General features: G+C 34.6%; 1 protein-coding gene across 2 annotated transcripts; it reads left to right on the forward strand.

Annotated features, from left to right (window-relative positions):
* Window positions 1-422: 422 nt before the first annotated feature.
* sh3gl1a (SH3-domain GRB2-like 1a) lies at window positions 423-20921 on the forward strand. 2 transcript variants are annotated; one of them, XM_082173164.1, is made up of 10 exons: window positions 423-633; window positions 6873-6941; window positions 8550-8622; window positions 10222-10365; window positions 10605-10738; window positions 11321-11479; window positions 13565-13668; window positions 13875-14008; window positions 15595-15639; window positions 17630-20921. In XM_082173164.1, exons 1-10 carry the CDS (start codon window positions 589-591, stop codon window positions 17821-17823), a joined length of 1101 nt encoding a protein of 366 aa, XP_082029290.1. In that variant the 5' UTR covers window positions 423-588; the 3' UTR covers window positions 17824-20921. The 2 variants fall into 2 exon arrangements, with proteins under 2 accessions (XP_082029290.1, XP_082029291.1); XM_082173165.1 differs by lacking the exon at window positions 15595-15639.
* Window positions 20922-21564: the final 643 nt, after the last annotated feature.

Raw genomic sequence — 21564 nt, forward strand, 5'->3', positions numbered from 1 at the left:
AGGCCTACTCATGGCTTAATCTGAGCTTTGTCTGTGAAACTGGTCCATAATGTATTAAGTGTGGTAAACATAAAGATAATCTGTTTTCACAGACGAAAGTTAAACCCGGAAGTTGGAGAGTTTCTATTTCTGGCTCTGAGATAGTTATGCTGCTTCTAATATGTTTTTTCTATTTCCAGAGATGCATAACAAAGTACATGTGCAGTAATATAAAACACGTAATAGTTATAGCCTACATCACAAAATGAACTTGTCACATGTTTTAGAAGGTTTTTTTTTTTTTTTTTTTTTTATGTTTTAAAACCGGTGCAAAGCGAGCGATGGGAATCCTGACGTCGGCAACCAGTTGACAAATCAGAACTCTCTTATTATACGCGACGCGTGTATGGGATCGTTCTAGTTGCCTGCGTCGCGTCGCAGTGTGACGTGCACTCTCAATAGGTTCAAACTCTGGCCGAGCAGGAAGAAGAAGTTGTGATTCCGTGAAAGTTTCTTTTCACAGCTCTATACGCCTACAGTTTCATTTTTAAATATTGGGGGAATTAAATAACATCTATATTTGTCATAGCGAAAGAATCCGACCCAAAGATGTCTGTTGCCGGACTGAAGAAACAGTTTTATAAAGCGAGTCAGGTGAGTGTTTCCACGTCAACTAGTGCACGAGCAGACACTTACAGATACAACAATAAACAAACAATATACCGTAAGTTATACAGAAACATTTGCGGTGTCTGTTCAACTTGTTTGAATTATTTCATCCGGGGTCTTCTCTGCTGTGGTGAAGTAAAAGTTAAAGCCTGGCTTTAGTGAGCCCCCTACATAGACAGCATATTTTTGCGTTTTGAACGCGTCTGGGTAGGAAGCTCAGTAGCCTACATTTTGAGAGACACTTCGTGGGAATTTAGTTATCTATCTATCTATCTATCTATCTATCTATCTATCTATCTATCTATCTATCTATCTATCTATCTATCTATCTATCCATTTCTGTATAAAATTCGAATCTAAACTTTGTTTTTAAGTAGCCTAAATAGATTTGTCACCCAGTAGAAATGTTATAGCCATAGAAGCACTTTATGAATAAACCAAGCTCATATAATTCCAAATCAAGTCTATAAAGTTAGACCTTTAAATATTTTACTATATCTAGATTTTTATAGTTAAGTATACATATGACACAATCAAAGAGTTAACCGGTTGCTTACTGTTAATGCACTGGAAGGATCATAAAACATATTTTTGCATTGCCTTGATAGCATGTGGTTAACAGTTCAGATGAAATGAATATGCTGTGTATTTTGAGCTGGAAGCACGTGTACTTTACTGGCATCTTATTTAGCTGATGTACACTAAGGAGCTGTCTGCAGGTTATACATACAATGTTTATCAGTAATGTGTGGAGAAAACATATTTATCCTTTATACTGTATGAAAAAATGCCCAGGTCACAGTCAAGAGGAAAAGTATAAGAAGTTCTATTTTGCATAAACAAAATTAAGGGTTTTTAGGACTATTGCAATGTTTTCAATGTGATTCACATGATGATTATGCATATTTTACCCTCTAATTCTCTTTACTGTAATGCAAAAAAACAACAACTAAAAACTAATCATCATTACCATGATGCACCTTTGACTTTTTTTGTGTTTTACTGTATTACACTAAAAAAATCCTGCAATATGATGATTTATACGGTATACAAGAATAAATAATAGGCAGTAACAAACACTGCGATAATATTTAAATAATTTTCAGTATATCATTATATAATATCATAGATCCTTGTTTCTTTGCATTCCTGTTTCTTTGCTCACCATTTTCCCAAATATTTGCAATGTAAGTACCTCGTAGAAAGTTATGACTAAAGATGCAGTTGAATCAAATTACCTCAGTTATTTTCTATTCAGTGTTAATAATGCTGCTTTATTTCATTGTGTGATTGATAAAAAAACCTTTTTCAGATACTTGTGAATCTAGTGGTTTGAGTCCACGCCAGGCAGATAAAGAAAGTGATTTTGAATGAGATTCTCAGATGATATCTTTTTTTTGGCTGGATTAGTTTTTAATCCATGTACTCAAAAACAGTCATGCATTTAATCAGCATGAAGCCTGTTTATAAAACACATGCAATTTCAGACATTCGCTTGAAGTTTTTGGCCTCAGCCAGTCTAACATTCCTTTACCCTTTTTGTTCAAGCAAAACAAGTCTAACGTGCACCTACATGTTGCAAATCAGGTGAAAGCATCTAAAGACGGGACGTCTTACACAGTCACTGAGCCTCATTATTACAATAAACACCCTAAAGCATGCAGGGCTGAAAATGCAGAATTTCTTGATGTTCATAATTACTAAAGACTAAGTCATTAGTTAACTTTTTCCTTACTGGCTTGTGTCTGTCTTTACAGAAAGCACATTGATGTTATGTCACTGTTTGAAATTGATAAGAATATAGTCTCAAAAGTTGAACAGATTTAACTTGACATGTTGTCTTAAAAGTAAAACTGCAATATATGATGCACTGTAAACCCAAATAAGTTGGCAAAACTTTTGTCTGGTAAAAAAATTGAGGTAATCAGTTACATAAAAAAATTTAAGTTAAGAAATTCAAGGTTTAGGTAAGCAGAACTGGCGGATTTTTATTTTGTACTCAAACATTTTAATTGCTCTCAACTTGAGATATTTTAATATAAATAATAAATAATTAGCTTAAACTATAAGCTAATTCATACATTTAACTTAAAATTATCATGTAATCTCAATTTAAATATTTTTTGTAGTGGAAACATATCTAGCCATAATTAGCTAATTCTGATATATCTTGCTAAGTGGTAAACACAGTGCTTTGATAGCGTTAACATAGCATGGCAATATCTGAATGAGAATGGCAATATAGAACATTTTAATACTTATCTGTTCTCAAACTAAGCTCATGCTCCACTCGTTACCCCCCCCCCCCCCCCCCCCCCTCCAACAGAAACTCTTCTAAATTAGCATAGCTAAACATTAAACACTACTAAATCTCCCACTTAACATAATCTTGCACAAAAAAACATTATATAACACTTAATTTGAGCATTTACTCTCCCTTTCGAGTGTCATGGCAAAGCATGCTGCGAATAGAAATCCCAGCCCATTTTCAGATAAATTTAAGTTTGTCTTAATTAAATGAAAGAAGTTCATGAAACTCATAACGAGTTTCTGATTACTTAAAATGTGTCAGTTTTGTGAACTCAAATGAAAAAGAAAGTTCTAAATACTAATTTGTTTGTTTACCTTACTCAAACCAATAAATTTTTAACCATTAGGGTCTACTACAGCTAGACGTCCATCAGTATAGACAATTAAAAATATTGCAGACTGAATGCTAGCATGCTGTCCTTTGTTTGCAGATACCAATATTGCAGTTGTCCCACTGTTAATGATTTATAACTGTTTCTAGCGGCAAAGACGTTATCACATCCACCGCAGACAGCGATTTTAAACTTGTGGATTAAATAATCAATCTCAGATGTAAAAATTTAGCATTTTTTTGTGTTGTGCGATAGAGATCACTGCACACAAACTATATTTGTGTGAAAGATTTATAAGAGGTGTGTGAACAGATGAATTCAGTGTTTAGTTTAGTCGTCAGACTGGATTCTTGTTCACAGTAAGTACTGAACCTGCCCACCAAATAGAACAGGTGTTTTCTTTCAGGCTTTTCCCTCCCTCTCTCTTTACTTTCCTTATCACCTGCTCTTTTTGTTCTAGGTGGCACTTACATGTACAGGCTGACAAGAGACGTGTTTATTGCACCGACATCTCTTGTATTGTTATTCTGGAGAGTTTTGAACTAAATTGTGTTTTCATGTGGGCTAAGTTGTGTAAGCCATTTCCTATTGTATTGTCTATTGTGTAAAGCTGATGCCTGATGTTCCTGTGCACTAGAAACAAAGTTGTCAGATTTGCTTTAGGGCAGAGATAATTATGCAAACCATATGACTTCCCTTTCATATCGAAGCATGCAGCATTATGAAAATGTTTTTAAACCCTAAACCTTACAGTGGATTGAATATTGGCGTGTAAATTTAGGGTGTTTATTTTAAATTGTCAGTATCAATCTGATAAAGATGACGTTTGGAGAAGTACATTTTCCTGTTTAAATTTTGATCTAAACCTCTCTCGAAACCTTAAATGCTTGAAGTTAGTTTTACTGACAAATATAAATTGTGCTTGTATGTATGATTTTCTTCACAGAAGTTTTTTTTTTTTTTTAAATGGATTAGTTGCACCAGATAAAGTGAAGGATAATCAGTCAGCAATATTATCAGCAGTCATATCTGTGTAACAGTATGTGTTGATAACATTGATTTATCATATCAGTTTATCAGGATTTGTCAGTATTGGTGCATAACTATGAAACCATATTGATAATATGTATCACAAGATCACCTCATATTTGATTTCTTGACATGAATACAAGCACTTTAAGATGACATTCATATGAAAGGGATAGCTTTGTGCAACTGTATTTCACTTGTCATATTCTAGAAAAGTGATCTGATCTGTGTGATCAGTGTCTGTGTCCACACCTACATCTGAATCATATTAGGCCACTAGCGGATCAGAGCCAAACAATAGAGCCACTGTATGAAGGGCTGTCAATAAAACACACGTGTTCCTCTCTGAAGACTGGGTGTGTGTTTTACAAACTGATATGCTCAATATTTGATCAGTATGAGAATGAGATTCAAAGAGCCGTGAACATTTGTACAGCAGAAGGGAGAGACGTTTTGAGTGTTTTACTGTAATGTTTCTAAACGAATTAACTCCCAGGGATTGTGTGCAACAATTAATTAATTTAATATACGTTTAAATGGAAATTAATGGATAATCAAGCACTAAAACAGTGACAATAATTCACAAATTAATGGTGATGACTAAAAGCTGGAATACACTACAAAACTTCTGGTGCTGTTCGGTCATTTTTAACAGAATTATTTTAAGTTTTTTTTTCTTTGTTCCATCGGAATGGTATGAAATTTGGTAAAAGTTTTGGCACTTGGTATGTAAAAAAAAAGAAAAAAAAAGGAAATGAATGGGAGATGATTTTACTCTTGTGGAAACGTTTGGTACTGCGCCCAAACAAAATATTACTGAAAGCTCATGTTTTGAGATCTCAACCTCAAATTTGGAGCACAACTTGTTTTGATTCCTGGCTTTTATTATCGCCAAGCCTTACTCCGCTCCTCCCCTGACATGCACGTGCCCCACACTTTGGAAACCCCTGATCTAGACATATCTAGACTGACAATCGGGCAAAATATATGCACAGAAGGAATGTATTCCAGCCTTAAGACATTTTTTTTTTTTTAGAGTAGGCCTAATTCTTAGCTGGGATTGCCACCCAGGCCGTGCTGTTTGGTTTTCTTTGAATTTTTTTCCCTTTGGGATGATGTCAGTTCACAAAACGCTTCCTGTTTACTGGAATACAATACACCACACTTACTTTGATGTGTTTGGAGAGTTCAGCTCATAGAGGAGGAGTGCTTGTGTGTGAAACGAGCGCTTGTGCCGCCCATACAGGAAGTATCATCGACGAACAACAGGAATAGCTCAGATGGGGAACTCCACAGGGGCCCTTAGAGTCCATTCCTTAAGTTCTTTCCTTCCCTTTTCTTTTCTCTCTTTCACACACAAGTGTTATTAGTAGTGTTTGCTAAGGCGGAGAAGGGTGTGCTATTACTATGTCTTTAAATGATTGGAATTTCACCTTGTAGTCACTAAAATTGAGCCACTTTATTTGAGCTTTTACTATACATTAGATGATTATAATTAGGGCTGCACGATATTGAAGAAAAATGAGATATGCGATAACTCATTAAATCATGCGATATTCGATATGCAATACGATAATGCTTAAAAAGTGTGTAAAGTAAACTTAATTTATTTTTTTCTTTGTTATATGTGTTTCACATTCTTTTTTGTGACAAGAAAACATCCCTAAACTTCTGAAAGGGAAGTTTTACTGTAGCATAAGAAGTTTTATTTTAACATCAGTGTAAACCACGGGGTTCTCCTACATTAGGATTATTTAACAACAGAAACTGAATAATCAAATGTAAAAATAAACACTGCTTAGTTTCACTGTATGAATTAAATATAAACTGATTCTTATTAAAGCTACAAAAGTAATTCAGCCAAGAGCAGCGAGTGATTTTCTCTTTTGTCTTTTGATCATGACCACAGTTATTGCAAGCCGTTGCGATATGCATATTGCGATAAGTACATTTGCGATATTTCGATAATTTCGATATATTGTGCAGCCCAAATTATAATAATTAGATGGATATAGGCTACTGTATAGTGCAGAGGGATGAGAAATTAATAGGAAAACATTAGGAATGGAATTGGGAAACGTTGCACAGACTCAAACCTGTAATGCCCGCATGAGCACCAAAGCACATGAGCATGTGCTTTAAATACATTTTATAGAGTTTGTGACAAAGTTCACAAACAAGGTTCTTATGTGAACGCGCAAAGGCAACCATTTAAATTCCTTACATGCCAAACATCATTGCTCTTTCTTGCTCGTTCTGTGACGTGAACTGAATGTGCAGCAGGTATTTAGATGTAAGATCTAAGAGCTGATATCTATATTTGCACACCAATGAATGCTTCTTGTATTTGAATACTTTATCATACAATCTCACAAATGTGTTTTGTTGCTCATGCATGTTTTCTGAAGGATCATATTCTCTATTAGCCCAATACCAAAATAAAGTTTTTTTTCAAAAATGCTAAATGTTTTCTGGAATTGTTAGGTCTAGGGGATATAAAATATCATTAGTTTGGTAAAAAAAATTGAAAGTCCTTTTACCGATGTGTTTTAGAAGGTGAGTGAGAAGGTGGGAGGTGCAGAAGGAACCAAACTGGATGAGGACTTCAAAGACCTTGAGAAGGTAACACATTTTTAACATTCACATTGTGATAGCAATGTTCAAGTTCTCTTAAATATGATCAAGACTTCCTTCTTCCTACTTACTGAAAGTTATTGTAATAAATTCAACAATAAAATTGGCCAGAAATATCCTCTACACAAATAATCAGGTGCAATTCGCTGGCACTCAAAACTTCTGGGGCCTCATGTACTGTATAAAACTTTCTGTAGATTTCATCCTAAAAGTGTGCGTACGCACAAAAGCTAGATTTCGTTTCTAGATTTATTGGATTTATAAGTGTACATGCATCTCCACTCCATATCCGTGAAATAACCAAATATGGAGCTTACAATGCCTAGATTTACTATGCATAACGTCATCTGCATATCATTTCCATATGCATATTCCCATCCAAGTGATACCATGTTTAACAGTACAAGACATTAGGAAAATATGAGATATGGACTCTAAATGCCATTTGTGTATTAGACATAATATCAGAGTCAAGTCTGATAATTGTTCTCGCAAGAAATATTTGATCAGAACATGAGTTCTGTGATTTAGTTTAAAGAGGAATTATGATGCGCCCCTAGACATTAAACGTTTAGGGGCAGAATTACTAAACAGGGCAAATTAGCATGAGAGGTCAATTAAAAAAAAGCGACGAGGGGAGTGGAAAGTTAAAACAGCGCAAATTAGCATCTGGTTTAAGATGGGCTTTTTTGGCCTGAAAATAAGGGCGCAAACACCAATAAATTGACGAGTGCAGACCTTAGTAAATCACCTTGTATGATTCATTTAATAATTCTCCTCCCATAAATGTTGCGTCTGAAAGGGAAACTCCTACAAATGCATATTCAATAAAGTCAGCCGCAAAAATAACCGTCCACGCCTTTTCAGTGCTAATTTTTCACTGCGTTTCTTTAGTAAATCCTGACAGTAATTCAATGCCCTTTTTGTGTGTACACAACATTTATACATCAGGCCCCTGAACTAAATTTGTGTTAAATTTGTAACTATATCTACTTCCTATCTATGATAAACAAAATTTATTTTATGTTTTGTGATGGTGGCTTTCATGTTAAATTCACATTATTATTGCCCATTTTATCCTCAGAAATCGCAAGTTTTTTGTTAAATGTTGACAGTACTGGCTTTAATAGTACTTGGCATTAGACTGAAACGAACAAAGTGGTTAATGCCATTTCCGCCCACAGGAATTACGTCAGTAATGAATAACCAAAAGATCCTTCAACTAGAGACGTGGCCCTATCTCAAAATGACAAATTTACAGCTCATAACTCACATTTTTACAGAGGAATTCCTTTAAGAGCTTTAACAAAAACACAAGCTTCACATTTCTGCTTTGAAACGCATCATTTGCATGATTTTCTGTGGTAAACCACAGCAGACCACAAATGCAGTCTGTCAAGCTCACACTGTAAAGTACACGGAATATTCCTTTGCCTCGGTATCAGTCAGCTCTCTGAATGTTTCAGTAGGTGTGACCGCTGCCGATTGTTTCAAGCCCGTCTCACTTCTTTGTCTGTGAGTGCTGTCGGTGTGTGTTCTCTGTTGACAGTGTGACGTAAAGACACACACCTGTACTCTGACTTTTGTGCTTCACAGAGGGCTGACATCACCAGTAAAGCCATATCAGAAGTGCTCTGCAAAACTACTGAATACCTGCAGCCCAACCCAGGTGAGAAATGGACAAAATATTCCCCATGTGCTGAATTCAAAGTCAAATACAATATACAGTTTTCACATGTTAAGTGTTTTTGACATGTTTTTGCACATTCTGTATCTAAACATTCTTAAAGTGCCCCTATTATGTTATTTTAAAGGTTCTTCATTTTGTTTTGGAGGTCTCCTACAATAGGTTTACATGCATTCAAGGTCAAAATCCTATGCGGAAGTCTTTCTTGTGGAGAAACCTGACCCACGTACAAATTCTCCTCCCCCTTCTCATCTGTCACTATCATTTTAATTTATGCTTTTCCTTTGCAGTTTAAATGAATCATATATCACGCATATTTCAACAGGGCATCTTGCTTTATTATTATTATTTATGAATTTCTTAAATAATCAAACTTCAACCGCATAAGGGGCGCAGCTGATGAGGCTGTGAAGTGACTCTCGTGTGATCAAGAATATTCTGATAAAAAATAAGATTTCCTTCGATTCCTCTGTCCTCATTTTCTTTCCTTGGAGCTGAGACGCGAGGAAAGGAAGTGAGGGAAGGAAACGAGGATGCACAAATAAGAATTGAGAAGCACCCAATGACACGAAAAGTAACGATGGCATCGGTTTTAGCGTATGAATCGTGAGTCCTCATCCTGTTGAAGTGCAGTAAAGTGTATTTGCAGTGCTATAAACAGTGTCTTTTTGACATGTCAACAACATGAACCAAACTCTTCCAGTCTCAGCTACAGCTACAGTGTTTTAGGCCGGGTCAAAGTAGACTTTGTTTGCTGGCAGCCAGTGAAGACCATAGGCTGGCATTATGCAAATTTGTTGCATTGTTACTATGGAATTGCTGATGACTCGTTTTTTTGAGTCGATTCTTTCTTTTAGGAGACAATAACTTTATCGTACACTTTGCAGAACTTTTACATTCACAAATAGCTATATTACACGCTGCATGAAAGGTAATGTTCAAAAAAAGCATAATAGTGGCACTCTCATTTTACATTTACTTGAGAAGCAAAACTATATAATATATAAAGACTAAAGTGACTTAAAAATTAAACTTGTTTTCCCTTTGAATTAAGTTTTTTTTTTTTTTTACCCCACTGACAGATGTAATGTTTTTTCTTGTTTTAAGTATAAATTAAGTATATATTTTTGAAAAAAACAAGACATATAGTATCTTGTGTCATTTGTTCAAGTACACTTCATCAACCCTTTACAAACTATAATCGACAACGACCTGAAAGACATACAGGAGGAAAACTGCAATCAATTGCTCTTTAAAATAAAATCAAAGTTTATTGATTTAATTAAGGCACATTAACTTGAGAAACAAAATGTCTTGTATTCTGAAAAAGTTTATTCTTAAAACAAGAAAGAAAGAAAAAATCTGGAAAACAAGTTTATTTTTTTAGATCACTCAAGTTAGATTTTTTTTTTTTTTTTGAAAATAAGACTATATATCTGGTCATTTTACTTCTCATGTAAATTTAAGAATATTTAAATATTTGTTGTGGAAAAAGACAAAGTTCGATTTTTTTATTTATTTTTTGCAGTGTATGCTTCTTTGTATTCATAAGCCTGCTTGTCTCTCTGTCTTGTACCTCAGCATCGAGAGCGAGACTGACCATGGTGAACACCGTATCTAAGATGCGTGGACAGGTGAAGAGCCCAGGTTATCCACAGGCAGAGGGCCTTCTGGGAGAGTGTATGCTCAAATACGGCCGAGACTTGGGAGAGGACACCAACTTTGGTAAGAGGAATGTTCTTTCTCATAAGCATGTATGAATATGGTATGGTATGAATTATTATTTTTACAGTAAAATGTACCATCAGACAAAACAATTATAATCACACAGCGAAACTCTTTCATTATTAGTGACCTGTTGAGTGTCTGTGTTTAAGCATATCTTTGTTTATTCAGCCATTATAGGATCTTTCTATTTATCTTTTGCATAATATTTTTGTTCATGTTCTACACCCGATCTATAGGTGGCGCTTTAGTGGAGATGGGAGATGCCATGAAGAGACTGGCAGAAGTGAAAGACTCTCTAGACATTGACGTCAAACAGAACTTCATCGACCCTTTCCAAACTATAGTCGACAAGGACCTTAAAGACATACAGGTGGAAAACCGCAATCAAATCAGAGTTTATTGATTAAATCTATAATTCATAAGTCACTGGCTAAATGTTTGAGCACTTGTGTAGGATTGTAATTGTGCTTTTTATAAAAAATACGTATTATTATGAAAAATGAAAAAAAATGAAAACATCAAAATATGAAAAAACTGACAATTTTATAAAAAGACAAGTTCATAATAATAATAATAATAATAGTAATTGAATGTATTTGAAAAGATACAAATCTTTTGTAGAATTTTGGGATAAGAAAGACAATAATATGATTCAAAGGGTTTTATCATTTATAATTTTTCCCTATATGTTAAGTCTTAGTTAGTTAAGGATAAGTTTTCTGCACTGCAAAAAGCCTTACTTTAGTTTTCATGGTTATTTTCCACCCTTGTTGACCCATTGTTTTTACTGTACATTTAAGACATGTAAATTACCTCTGTTATGATTGGCTAACCTCTGCATACTTTTGTATCTCTAGCATTTTTCAGAAATTATCAGTGTAAATTTAGCTCTTAAAACCTGTAGTTCTGTTAATAATAATAATAATAATAACATGCTCTGGTTTTACTTCAGCATCACCTGAAGAAACTGGAGGGCCGTCGACTGGATTATGACTACAAGAAGAAGCGTCAGGGGAAGATTCCGGATGAGGAGCTCAGGGCGGCGGTGGAGAAGTTCGAAGAGTCCAAAGATGTAGCTGGAACCAGCATGCAGAACCTTCTGGATACTGACGTAAGCTCACTTCGTTTTCTCCTCGTCTTAAGGTGTTGAATGGTATAGATATATGGACCTTGCACTGTGATGACAATCTTGACACTTAGTATGTGGTTTATTTTTATCTGTCTTTAAAAGTGCTGTATGTAATTTTGCCTGTACTAAAGCATAAAAATACCATCATATGTTTGCAGAGATTTAGGAAAAATGCTAAGTTCAAATACTCGTTTCTCTAAAAAACAGTGCTACAGCCAGCCCAGTTATTCTACTTTGACATGTGCGTTCTGTGTCGAAATGTCTGTTTTTGTTTTGATCTGTTTGATCCTGTCTACTGCCAATTTACCCAATAGTATTTCAACACCCTGGGTTGCCAGATGGTGGAAAAAACACAGTATTGCCATGGAAAGCAATAAAAACATAGCAAACGTATACATTAGCTGATTAACTTACAGTGTACGGCTTGTTGCTTTCCATTCTCAATTGTCCTCAATCTGGCAACCCACAACGTCCTCAGATATTTAGATTTTGGAGTGCAGTTGCCATTTCAAATGCTAGCTGTCAATATTACATACTGTGTATTTTATGGTGATCAGTCACAAATCAATTTAGTAAAATGTACCTGCCAAAACAAAACAGCGATGTAAATATTGAGGTACTAATGTGTTGGAATTTGAAATGTTATCTTTCCGTTTTGGAAAACCTTAAAAATGTTCAAAAAATACAATATAAAAAGGAATACAGTAGTTTCAGTTTTACCATCCAAAAACATAATGGTAGTGCACTTTATTTTACAGTCCTGTTCCCTATGTACATACTATGTACATATAATAGTAATTGCAATAACTGTAATAACTAGGTACTAATCCTGAACCTACCCTTAACCCATGTAGTTACCTTATATTACTTGGTACTTTCTTAGGTAAGTACATGTAAGTGCACGTATTGTAAAATACAGTGCAACCAACATTAAGTAATGGCACATCTCTCCTAATAAGCCGCATGATTTGAAGAATCATTCATAACACAAACAGTGCAGGGCGGGTTTCATGCTGAAAGTGATGCTTGCCTATGAAAATACTACTAAAAATAAAATGATCCCCTATTGGAAAGCTTTTATTGTCCAGTACCATCCAGTGTCATATAGTTGTAATGTTGCTACAGTGATCCACATCAATGAGTGCTGGATATTTTCCACACAGTCTGCTGAGCTAACACATTTATCAGTCTGTTTTTATCAACACTGGACTGCAGCCCAGAGAAAACTTCTGGATATTTCTGATTTTTTGCCACATCGATCTTAAGCACGGGCCTGTAATTAAACAGTTATTGATGTCAGCTAACAAAAAGTTTCTCAGTGTGCCATGCGAGTACCATCCAAATACAATGGCACATGAATATACAGTCATGCAGTCCAATGATATTTGACATTTTAACATGATATTTTTTTCTTTAAGACTGGTTATAAATTTAAGTCAGTTACAAAAAAGTTGATCAGACAAGTTCTTAAGACACAGTCTTAACTTAACGGCTATGATTATTCAACTGGCCCAGATGTATGACATTAAACTGATGTATGAATCAATTAGGTCATCATAGGATTGTTCACCGTCACATCTTCATTTCATAACACTCAATTTTTTGATTTGATTTGGATATAAAGCTCTTTCCAGGTGTTTCTATGTGCATATTATGATTTTATTTCTTGTATCACAATACTTGTAGTTTTAATTTGTAGTTGTAGTTTTAATTAGTGACGCAAGGTTAGTTTTAACATTAATTTTAATTGAGTGAAGCACGCTGTGAAATGCTACAGGAATGTAGTGTCCCGATTGTAAAACTTTTTAGGTTCATGCTAAAAACAAGAAAAAATTAGTTTACCAATGCTGTAAAGAAAAATAAACTTGGTACTTGAGATATGAAAACCTCTTTATCACATGTAATTTTGCTTCTGAAGAAATTTAATTTAGTTTCAAGGATGTTTAGGTATTTATAAAAGACTGAATACTGAATGGTTTTTTTATTTAGCTTACAGACTGCAGCTCTTTTTTTCTAAAGCAATAACATCTTTTCATGCTTTGTACGTGTGTGTCTGTGTGTTTGTAGGTGGAGCAGGTGAGTCAGCTCGCAGCTCTGGTCGAATCTCAGCTGCAGTTTCACAAACAGTCTTTGGAGGTCCTGGAGGAGCTGGCAGCGAGGATGAGAGAAAGGTTAGAGATGAACATCCATCATTCCACCAGAGTGTCTTTCTTCATCACATAAATTAAAATTCCTTCCAAACCCATTTGATATGTACCATGTACCCATTTGACCCAAGTGTTTCAGTCCCTGGCCCTGATACAAGGTCTACCTGGTTGCAACCTGTGTGTGTTTGTGTTTGCATGAATTAATGTTCATGTTTGCTTGTGTTCTGTAGAGTAAACAAGGCCCAGTCTCAGCCGCGCCAGAAACGGATGCCCGTGTCCAGACCCAGTTTTGATTATCCGGAGTCAGAAGACTCTAACGGAGGCTGGAATCCATCCGCTGCGTCGTCCTCGTACCCATCCGCAGGTGAGCCTGTCCTGTTCATTTACACAAGGCTTCATAAAAACATGATTCAACACACATGCAGCCTTTACTGTAAATTTATCAGCATTTTTGAGGTGGACTAGATTTGATTTAAATTTGATTTCTTCAGGGAGTCACAATCTGAATGATAATAATGGTTGAAATGAAACACGGAAAGCCATTATGTGTGCAAAAGACAGGCCTACCTTCAGGAAAGGTTAATCATGCAATTTTCTATATCAAAGTGGCTTTTGCTCACACATACAGCTTTTGAAAAATCTTCCAAAAATCATTTTAACCAAGACCGATGGTTCATTGAAATCAGTCTAATTGGTTATATACATCTATGCATGTAACCAAAGCTCAGCAGATCTCCACATACTGCACAAGATGGAGCACTACATGCTGTACAGAGGCCGTGTAATACTTAGTATTTAAAAATGTTGGCTGTCCAAAACGTACACCAGCCTGGCTGCCCAGACAGTCAATAACTAGCTTTTGTGTATAATGGAACCTTCTAAGGAAACAGACTGTCTGAGGTTTCAAGCTGCACTATAAAGTCATGTCTCAAGAAAACATTTAAATGAGATTTAGTCATAGCCAAGCAAATATTTATTGACTACAATGCTTATTTCTCATAAACATTGAGTCATATGCTGAGATAAATAATGAAAACTACTTTCAATTGCTCAATCAGACACCATATTATAGTATTTATTAATATTTTTAATTATATTTTCTGCTTTAATTTAAATTTTAGTTTGTTTTAGTAATTTGATGTGCTTTTGTAATTTTTTTTTTTTTTTTTAATATTTCTATTTAGATTTAATTTATTTGTATTTCAGGTTTAGTAATTGTAGTACTTCAACTTATTTACATATTTACAACGACATTTCTATTGTTTTGAGTATTTTAAGTTTAGTTTTTTTTCTTATCAAATTTTTTATTTTTTTATTATTTATTTTTTTATTTCAGTTTTAGTTTTAGTAATTGTAGTACTTCAACTTATTTATTTCAGTTAGTTGCCAAATCGACATTTCTATTGAGTATTTTAAGTTTAGGTTTTTTTCTTATCTAATTATTTTATTTTGTTTTTATTTTCATTTCAGTTTTATGGTTGGTAATTTTAGTACTTCAACTAATTTATTTCTAATAATAATAATAATATAATTTTAGATTTTCATCATATATATTTTTTTTTTTTCGGCTTTATTTACTGTAATAAATAATAACTATAGTAATTTTCAATAACTGAAAATTATTTTTGTTTTGGCTAACAACAACTCTGGAATTGTGGGATACAGTATTTCTCTCAGTGCTCTGTTGTTTACAGCATATTTTAGCAAATGTCACAATGTGCAGAAGGTCATCTAGGAATTTTCTGCATAAAATAAAATCACAGTCATCATGCTTGTGTTCGTGTGGATGGATGTGAGTATTTGATGCCTGTGCCAGTTGGTTTTCTGTGTGTGTGTGTGTGTGTGTGTGTGTGTGTGTGTGTGTGTGTGTGTGTGTGTGTGTGTGTGTGTGTGTGTGTGTGTGTGTGTGTAGCCACGCAGAGACTGACTATTGTTTTTCTTTTACGTCAGCGGCCCCCGCCTTTAACAGGACATCTTCACGCCAAAAACGTAATTGTGAGTCACACGCAAGCACACACTTGACATGGTGAAGGGCTTTTATTCTATGCCAGACTTTTCCCAGCCTCAATTCCTATTGAAAACGAGCGGTGTGTGAATCACCCTCCTGCTAAATACACTCCCACATATAACAAACCCGTGATGAGCACAGACAGTTCACTCATGTAAATGAGATTTGTGACACATTTATTTTCCCTTCCATCAAAAGTGTGATCAATCTGCCACATGTTGAATTATCCACCGGGGAGCTTTTTAGCTCGAGTTATTTATTAAACCTTGCATCAACAGTTTTTGAACATCTCACACATACACAAACAAGCTGTTGTTAAACATCGTGATCTGCCTCATTGTCTACTGTCTCTTCTAAGGCAGCATCCAAACCTAAATGGAACTTATAAGTGATTGATTTGTAACCCACTACATAGTCAGCACACGCACCACAACTCGCAGTGATTCCAATAGAGTTTGGCATAATGTGTAATGAGTGTGTTCTTGCGCGCGGTGGGTTTGGATTGCTTGAGATCTACTATTGATCCTTTTGTGACCTGCATGTTTGGAGGTGGCAGAACTGTCCTTTTTCTTTGATAAATCTATCTATTCATTTCACTTTCTTGAGGCACACCTTAACATGAAAGTTGTTGTGCATGTGCCTGAAATGCTAAATATGTCGGTGTATGTCAGTTTTCATTCAAAAGTTTTTATTTCTTTTTCATTAGCACTTTCCACAAGTTGAGTACAAATTGCTGTCTCTCTCTTTTCTTTTTCTTTGATAAAGATCCAATCCCTGGTTCGTTGAAGAGAGAACTATTATTTATGTTAGATACGTGTTAGAACCTTTTATCTAACATAAAATTAACAGTTTGGAAAGAAGCTAGTTTAAAACGCATCAACTCCATTTTTATACATTTTAGTGTTGACTGCATTAGTCAAGCATTCATCTCTGCTGCCTAGATTAGTGTAAGAAAAATCAAGCAAAAACATTCTATAATTAATGGGAAATATAGGTTTATTAATAATAACAAACCAAGAATTCAACCTTGATACCATTTTAGTTTTTTTTATTATATTTATTAACATTTATAATTTATATTATTATATATTTATAATTATTATTAATGTTGTGTGAGTATATATACACTATACACTGTGTATGCAGAGATAGATAGATGATAGATAGATGATAGATAGATGATAGATAGATGATAGATAGATAGATAGATAGATAGATAGATAGATAGATAGATAGATAGATAGATAGATAGATAGATAGATAGATAGATAGATAGATAGATAGATAGATAGATAGATAGATAGATAGATAGATAGATAGCTAATTAATACAATGTACTAATAATAAAACAAATTTAATTTTTTTTTTAATTTGATTACAATCTATTATTATTATTTAACCTTTTATTATTAATTGTATTATTTTGATTAATTATATTTGATTACAATCTATTATTATTATTATTATTAACCTAGAATTTCATGATTATGGTAATTCTGTTGTTAAGATTACATGTTTACTGCAAGAATTAAGAAAATGACACAAGTTTTTCAAAAATGTATTTATTGTTTATTATTTATTTATTTATTTTTATTACTATCTGTTATTATTTAACCTTTTATTTAACGTAGAATTAAGATTACTTAATGTTTATTGCTAGAATTAACAATGCACAAATCTGTGTTTTAAAAATGTTATGTAACGGGTGCAAAACTGAATAAAATAAAGAGTTTTGCTAATAATTTATTTTTAAAAATAGCATTCGTTTTCTTTCTTTCTTTCTTTTTTTATCCCTAATTTGTACCATACTGTCTCAAAAATAGCAGTTCTTACCGCTACATCTGTTCTTACACAAATCAGTCCACTGTTTGTTTATTCTCTGTAATTTTTTTAATCTTTCCGTTGACTTTTCCTCTTTTTTTTTTTTTTTCTCTCTGTGTGTATCTTCACCCTTTATCCTCTCTGTGGTCTCCATAGCGACAGATCAGCCATGCTGCAAGGCTCTGTACGACTTTGATCCTGAGAACGACGGAGAGCTTGGCTTCAACGAGGGCGACGTCATCACGCTGACCAATCAGATCGACGAGAACTGGTACGAGGGAAGCCTGCGCGGACAGGCGGGACTGTTCCCCTGTAACTACGTGGAGGTGATGGTGCCCCTGCGGCACTGATCACACACACACACACACACACACACACACACACACACACAGACCGACAACAGCACGAGAAAGTGCAATGTCAGGTACAGACAGACAGGGAAAAAAAGGGGAAAATTTGTGACTTGTATTTCACTGTGAGCACTTTGACCTCCTGAAAGAGTTACTGTATGTGTCTGGTTATTTGTTACTTAAGGTTGAGGTCCAGCTTTGTAGTTCATCTTAGTATAACACTACCATTCCCTAAAGTACAATAAACATCATTGAGAAGTATGTTAAAGATAAATCCGTTTTGGGAGTGTTCATTCTAGAGTCAAATGGATATTATTTTCATATCAGTTTCCTATAATGATGTTACTTGCTTACAAATGCACTCAGCTGCATCTTTAGTGTGTAAGAAATGTCTCTTGTTGGTAATCACTGACCTCTAGTGGCCACGTCTGAGCTGCCGGCCAATCAGGGAACAGCTCTTTCTGACCGGCGAAAAGCTCAGCTTGTAAGAATAGAACTTATTTTATACATCATAATGCAATTGTTATGGTCATGGTAATTAGTTTGATTCACATGAAAGATGAACTAACCCTTTCCCATTGGCTTTAGTTGTACTGGGTTTATTTTATTTATCTTAAAGGGATAGTTCACCCAAAAAATGAAAATCTGTCACCCTCAAGTTGTTCCAAACCTGTGAATGTCTTTCATCTGCTGAGCCTAAAACAAGATACTATGATACAAAATACTATGGAAGTCAGTGGGACCCATCAAATTATTGGTTTCCGACGACATTCTTCAAAATGTCTTCATTTGTGTTCAGCCGGAGAAAGAAACAACACGAGGGTGAGTAAATGATGACAGAATTTTCATTTTTGGGTGAACTATCCCTTTAAATGCTGTGTTCATTTGAGCTGTGAATTAATGAGTTTAATGTTATGTTATGTTCATGCGAAACAAAAAGAGGTCATTAGTAAAGTCAGAAAAACAAAACTGTCTTTGCATGAGCATTAACAGAGGTCAAAATAGAAATGAAGTTTCACCCTCACCCTCCAAACACATTCAGTTTCATTATATTGAGAAGTCATAAGGTTTTGGAAGGACATGAGGGTGAGTAAATAATTATAGAAAACTTTTCCTATAAATCCTCACTTCCTGCTTCCAAATTCTATTTTTAAAGGAGTATGTAAATGAGGTAAATCCAGCTGTTTGATGATGAACCAGAAGTACCGGTTTGTGCTTATGTAGACATTACACAATAATCGTTTTTTCTTTTTCTTTTCTTCTTTTTACACATGATTCCACCTCCTTATCTTTTCTATGGAAAAAGGAACCTTTACAAATCATCTTCCGCACTGTACTGGTGTTTTCGCACAACTAAAGCCTCGTAGTGTTACTGCTGTGGTTTATGAGATGCCTCTGAGTACAGGTATTACAGCTCCACGGGGATGACGGGTTCTTGAAAAGGGAAATTAAGTGTGTGAAGCACTTTTTGTGATTCTGTTTTTAAGCCCAGATTGTTTGTCTTCTGGGTTTATACGGCTTTAATTTCATTTCCCTTTCTCGAAGAGGGAATTCAGAAGTTCCCTCTAACTAAACCTGGTTCAGTTTCTGTCTCTCAGGGAAAGGTTTGTTTGCTTTAGGCCTGCCGTACAGCTAAACTCATAGGGACTTGTTCATATTATTCAACATGCGCAGAGCAAATTCCTCGGTAAAAACATTCTTGCACAAAGTGTTGACTTAAGAACGGATTTTTAAACCGTTTTGCTCGCGAGTGTTAATGTCGCCGTGGATAAACTGTACCAGGCAAATGTTTACATGATATATCTTTGTATTTAAAGTCTTTGTGGATTTTGTGTTAGTCTTTTCATTACAATAATGATTTTATTAAACCGTTTGTAGAATACTTTATGATTTTGAAGATATAGTCTATAATCACTGCAAATGTAAAGTTGTAGTTCGACGGCTACGGAGGCCTTAAAGGGACATGGTGGTGGAAAAAAATAGATTTCACTCGCAAACTTGTGCATTCCCCCAAAACACAGCGAACACAGTCTCTCTGAGGAACACAAAACCTTCGCTAGAGAACACAAAAGCTTTGACGTAGGATCTTTCCTCCCATCTCGTATCGTTTTCCATCACTATGTCCCTTCAGGGCCTCTGTAGAACAAATGCAATTAAATACCACCACTTTATTTAAAGGACATTCTTAGGATGACAATGATGTTCAGTAGCGTTTTAGATGGTATCTTTGAACAACATGCCAAATGGAGAGACTGGACCGGTTTAGATTATCCAGCATTTTCAGGGCATATTCTTATTGATCATATTTTAGATTTCTTTTTAACCCTGAACGGTCGCTGGAATCACGACGAGAGGGACTGTAAACTGGAGTCTGTGTCCATTTGAAAACTGATATCAGATCTGTCCAGAGTTACTGTAGTAAATCAGAACTGATTCAGAGCATATTGTTCATTGTTTTGCATCATAATGCAGTAATATGTCAATGCGTGAACGTATCACCGTGTGTTCAGAAAGAAATAAGGATTTGAGCTGCTAAAGATCCCGCCAGCACCTCTTCCTCTTTTACATGTGTGATTACATTTGAATTAGTCAGCGAATCTGATTTCATGCAAGTCAGGTAACCCCGAAACAATCATTGTGACCATCTTCTGTAAAGTACTGAATAAACACATTACTTTGCTTGCGTCTTTGTGTCTGGGGTGAGAGATTCTAGTCCTAGACCACATTTGTATCAGGTTCAGTCTTGCTCTTAGTTAACCCTATATTAGCTTGCACGTTTCTCAACGCTGCTTCCTACTGTTGTACGCTCAGCATATTACACGCTTTCTGATGTTGCTCACACTACATTTAAAAGTAATATTGTATTATGGGTAGCATGTATTATATGTAATGGAAAACCTTGCTTGTGCCTCTTATTGTCCCTGGTAAACATCGTTAGGTCTTAAGTTTTGCGAGAGTCATGTGTTTGAGAAAGTGTTTCAGAAAGAATGACTCTTTGAATCAGTATTTCCTGCGTAATCCATTTGTGATTTATGTTTTGTTATAAAAATGTGCAGGGAACATTGTATATTTTTCATTTTAAATAAAGGTGGAAACTAAAGCTGTCTGTGTTTTCTTTAGGTCAGTAAAAACAGTAATATTGTCTAATGTTATTACATTTTAAAATAACCATTTTCTATTGTAATATATTTTAAAATGTAATGTATTCCTGTGATTAAAGCTGAATTTTCAGCATCATTACTCCAGTCTTCAGTGTCACATGATCCTTCAGAAATCATTCTAATATGATGATTTGCTGCTTAAGAAATATTTCTCATTATTATCAGTGTTGAAAACAGCTATTTATTTTTTATTTTTCAGGATTATTTGATGGATAGAAAAGAACAGCATTTATCTGAAATATAGAAAGCTTTTGTAACATTATACACTACCATTCAAATGTTTGTGGTCAGCAATAATTTTTCTGGGAAAAGAAGATATTTTTTACTATTATTTTTTTTTACTTTTATTCAGCAAGGATGCATTAAATTGATCAATAGTGACAGTTAAGACATTTATAATTTTACCCAAAAAAACAAACAAAACAAAATTATATATATATATCAAATTTTTTTTTTTATGAACGCTGTTCTTTTGAACTTTCGAATCAAAAATACAGTAAAAACAGGAATATTGTGAAATATTATTACAATTAAAAAATAATTGTATATTATTATAATAATATACAATTATTTTTTAATT

This window comes from Leuciscus leuciscus (assembly GCF_965113295.1).
Source record: "Leuciscus leuciscus genome assembly, chromosome: 6".
In the NCBI taxonomy this organism is placed as follows: Eukaryota; Metazoa; Chordata; class Actinopteri; order Cypriniformes; family Leuciscidae; genus Leuciscus; species Leuciscus leuciscus.

Bases quoted from the DNA above. Each gene is read 5' to 3' on its own strand.
- sh3gl1a (XM_082173164.1), top strand. From the start codon at position 589: ATGTCTGTTGCCGGACTGAAGAAACAGTTTTATAAAGCGAGTCAG. The intron at 10,366-10,604 runs GTAAGAGGAATG...CCCGATCTATAG, and splicing joins GGGAGAGGACACCAACTTTG to GTGGCGCTTTAGTGGAGATG. The intron at 13,669-13,874 runs GTTAGAGATGAA...TGTGTTCTGTAG, and splicing joins GCAGCGAGGATGAGAGAAAG to AGTAAACAAGGCCCAGTCTC.